At 59.5% G+C, this 3,098-nt stretch overlaps 1 protein-coding gene across 2 annotated transcripts; it reads left to right on the plus strand.

Moving 5' to 3' along the window:
- Positions 1–1,005: 1,005 nt before the first annotated feature.
- CDIP1 (cell death inducing p53 target 1) lies at positions 1,006–3,098 on the plus strand. Of its 2 annotated transcripts, none has more exons than XM_056866280.1 (4): positions 1,006–1,074; positions 1,268–1,445; positions 2,366–2,519; positions 2,969–3,098. In XM_056866280.1, exons 1-4 carry the CDS (start codon positions 1,006–1,008, stop codon positions 3,078–3,080), a joined length of 513 nt encoding a protein of 170 aa, XP_056722258.1. In that variant the 3' UTR covers positions 3,081–3,098. The 2 variants fall into 2 exon arrangements, with proteins under 2 accessions (XP_056722258.1, XP_056722257.1); XM_056866279.1 differs by having other exon boundaries at positions 1,268–1,442; positions 2,255–2,519.

A 3,098-nucleotide genomic window follows, 5' to 3' on the forward strand; every position in this document is an offset into this window, starting at 1 on the left:
GCTCTCTCAGCCCCACCTACCTCAAAGGATGTCTGCTGTGGGGAGAAAAAGAAGAAGAGGAGTTGGTTTTTCTATGCCGACTCTCTACCATGTAAGGCAGAATCAAACTGGCTTACAATCACCTCCTCCTCCACACAACAGACACTCTGTGAGGTTGGTGGGGCTGAGAGAGCTCTAAGAGCTGTGACTAGCCCAAGGTCACCCAGCTGGAGTGAGGAAACCAACCCGGTTCACCAGTTTACCCTCCTCCTCTTCCTCTTCTTCTGTTGGAAGAGACCACCAGGGGCATCTAGTCCAACCCCCTCCTCCTCTTCTGGATTGTTTCCATGTCTAGATTTGGGGGGGTGCACACACCCCCTGTGAGACAGCGTCAGGCCAGTCCCCGAAGTGCCGCGCACAAAATGTGTGGGGGTGGCCGCGGTGCTTCTGCTGCCACAGGTGTGGCCGTGGTGGGCCTCCCTCTCAACCGGGCCCCCACCTCTCGTGGGCAGCAGCAACTCCTGACCGGGGGCGGGGGGGGGCAGCATTTCCTTAGCCTCACCGCAGATTAGACGTTTTCAAGCAGCAGCAGTGGGAACTGGATCACTTCAGCGCCTTTGTGAAATGTAAACAACTTTCTTCATGTGCTCTTTAAAAAATAATTTAGATTTTTTTTTAGGGTACAGAAGATTGGGGGCTTGGTGCTGTTCTTTTTATTCTCTGGCCAGTTTTTAAAAAAATATTAAAAAATTAATTTAATGATTTTTATCATCAGTTTTTATTGTCCTGAGAAGCCTCGAGCAGGTTCTCTGGAGGGGCAGTAGAGACCAGGGCGCCGGGGGTCGTTGGGGAGTAATAAGCCAGGTCCGGGGGTGCCGAGGGTCTGCTCGGCCCCCTCCTCTCCTGCCCAGTTCCGGGGGGTGGCAAACGGCCTTTGGATGGTTCCCTCAATCCTGCAGCCTGTTTCCTGGGGCCGCACTGACTCTGCCTCCGCCTCCTCCTTTCTCTTGCAGGCCAGCAGAAAGCATGTCCAGTGACCCTCCCCCGCCCTACCCAGGGGGGCCATCAGCCCCCCTCTTAGAACAGAAGGACGGAGTCCCTTTTCCAGCAAGTAAGGCGCTGCGTATGAGACACCCTCTCTGGCGGGTGGCTGCCACAGGTGTGGGACAGGAGGGGGGGTCTCCTCAGACGCATGCGGGGTCCAGCCCTATGCTCCTCTGGCAGGCAGCAAGCAAAGCCCCCCCTTCAGCTTGCTGCTCCCCCCCTCCGTGAGAGTTCCGTGATCAAGAGCAGGCCCTTCTTGTGCCCTCCCCCTTCTCTAGGTGGAGTATCGCCTTCGATGGTGCAGCCGCAGGGGCCCCCGCAGCCGCCTTCGGAGTATGGGCCCCCTCCGTACGAGCCACCGCTCCAGCCGGGGTTCATCCCCATGCCCGCTGACGGATCCGTGCCCTACATGCCACCCGGTGAGTCAGAGGGCTGTGCTGGAAGGGGAGGGAGGCGTGGCTGAGTGTGGGACCCTCACTTGGGCACTGTACTTGTGCCAGGCTGACGGCTTGATCTCTCTCTTCTGGGGGTCTCGCACACGTAAGGCTCTGAGGCTGAGAGTGCTGTTGACTAGCATCTGAGGGCCCCTGGTTCGAATCCCCACTGGTGCCATTGAAGCTTGTTGGCTGCCCTTTGGCCAGTCGCACTCTCTCAGCCTGACCTACCTCACAGGGTTGTTGTGCAGATAATGTGGAGGAGAGGAGAATAATGTCAGCCGGTTTGGGTCCCCATCGGGGAGAAAGGCAGGGTACAAATTAATGAAATAATAAATAAATAAGCCCTCAGTGACTCCATCCAAGGGAGGGCAGAATTAGCCCTGCTTCCATGGGAGCCTCGCCTCTGGCTCTAGGGAGCGTGTGGACACCGCACAGAAGGAACCGGCCCGAGAACAGGTCAGGGGGCCACAAGGCTGAGAAGAGCCTTCTGGGGAGTTGCAGGCGGCCGGGGTCTTGGCAGGACGAAATAGCGCCTGGATGTTGGGAGAGGACAACGTCCGCGGTCTCCCAGCGGGCCTGGGAAGGGGCCCCTGGCTTTCCTCTGTGCTGCTGCCCAGTTGCCTCCCAAGTTCTGCCTCTGGTGCAGGGCCTCATTTGGAGCCTCCTTTTTTGCAAGGAGCCTCCTGTGAGCCGCTGGGTGACAGGCGCCACGCTTTCTGGCTGTCTGCCGGGGCTCTAGAAAGTCATTGTGTCTCCAGGCCTGGACGGAGTGACTGCCTGTGCTTTCTCTCTAGGGGGTTACTACATGCCTCCGGGACCACATGGCGCGACGGGCTATTACCCCCCGACAGGCCCCTACCCGCCTCCAGGGAGCCACACGGCAACGGTTCTGGTGCCCTCGGGCACAGCGACGACTGTGACGGTGCTGCAGGGTGAGATCTTCCAGGCAGCCCCCGTGCCCACGGTGTGCCCGCACTGCCAGCAGGCCATCACCACCAAGATCTCCCATGAAATCGGCTTCATGAGCTTCCTGGTGGGCTTCTTCTGCTGCTTTGTCGGGTATGTGAGGGGCAGGAAGAAGTGCTGGCAGCGGGGCCAGAGAAGAGGGAGGTGCTGGGGTCACGCTGCAGAGGAGGGGGCTGGGCCCGGCCATGGCTGCCTGCTGGTCACCGTGTGCAGCAAAAGGCCAGCCTCTGCTGCAGGGGGGTGGGGGCGTTCCCCTGCTCAAAAGGGCACCTCTGTCAGACTGATGGGTCTGGCAGCCCCACCCAGCCTCCCCTGCACGTTTTCAGGCCCAGCTGACCCTCTGCCGCTAAGCGGGCGGGCGGGGGAGGCCCCAGCTCCTGCTCTTTTTATCTCCTTTGGGATTTGCGTGAGAGAGTTAACAGGATCTCTCTGGCCCACTGCACCAGTGAATGGTAGGAGAGATTTCTGTTCAGATCCCGCCCCCCCGGACACTGTCTTGGCTTTGCCCTGATGGAACTGTGCTCTCCCCCACCCCCAACCAGGTGTGACCTGGGGTGCTGCTTGATCCCATGCCTTCTGGACGACTTCAAGGACGTGACGCACACCTGCCCCAACTGCAAGGGCTACATCTACACATACAAGCGCATGTGCTAGCGGCACCCACTGGGCTGG

This window comes from Euleptes europaea, chromosome 21 (genome assembly GCF_029931775.1).
Source record: "Euleptes europaea isolate rEulEur1 chromosome 21, rEulEur1.hap1, whole genome shotgun sequence".
Taxonomy (NCBI): domain Eukaryota; kingdom Metazoa; phylum Chordata; class Lepidosauria; order Squamata; family Sphaerodactylidae; genus Euleptes; species Euleptes europaea.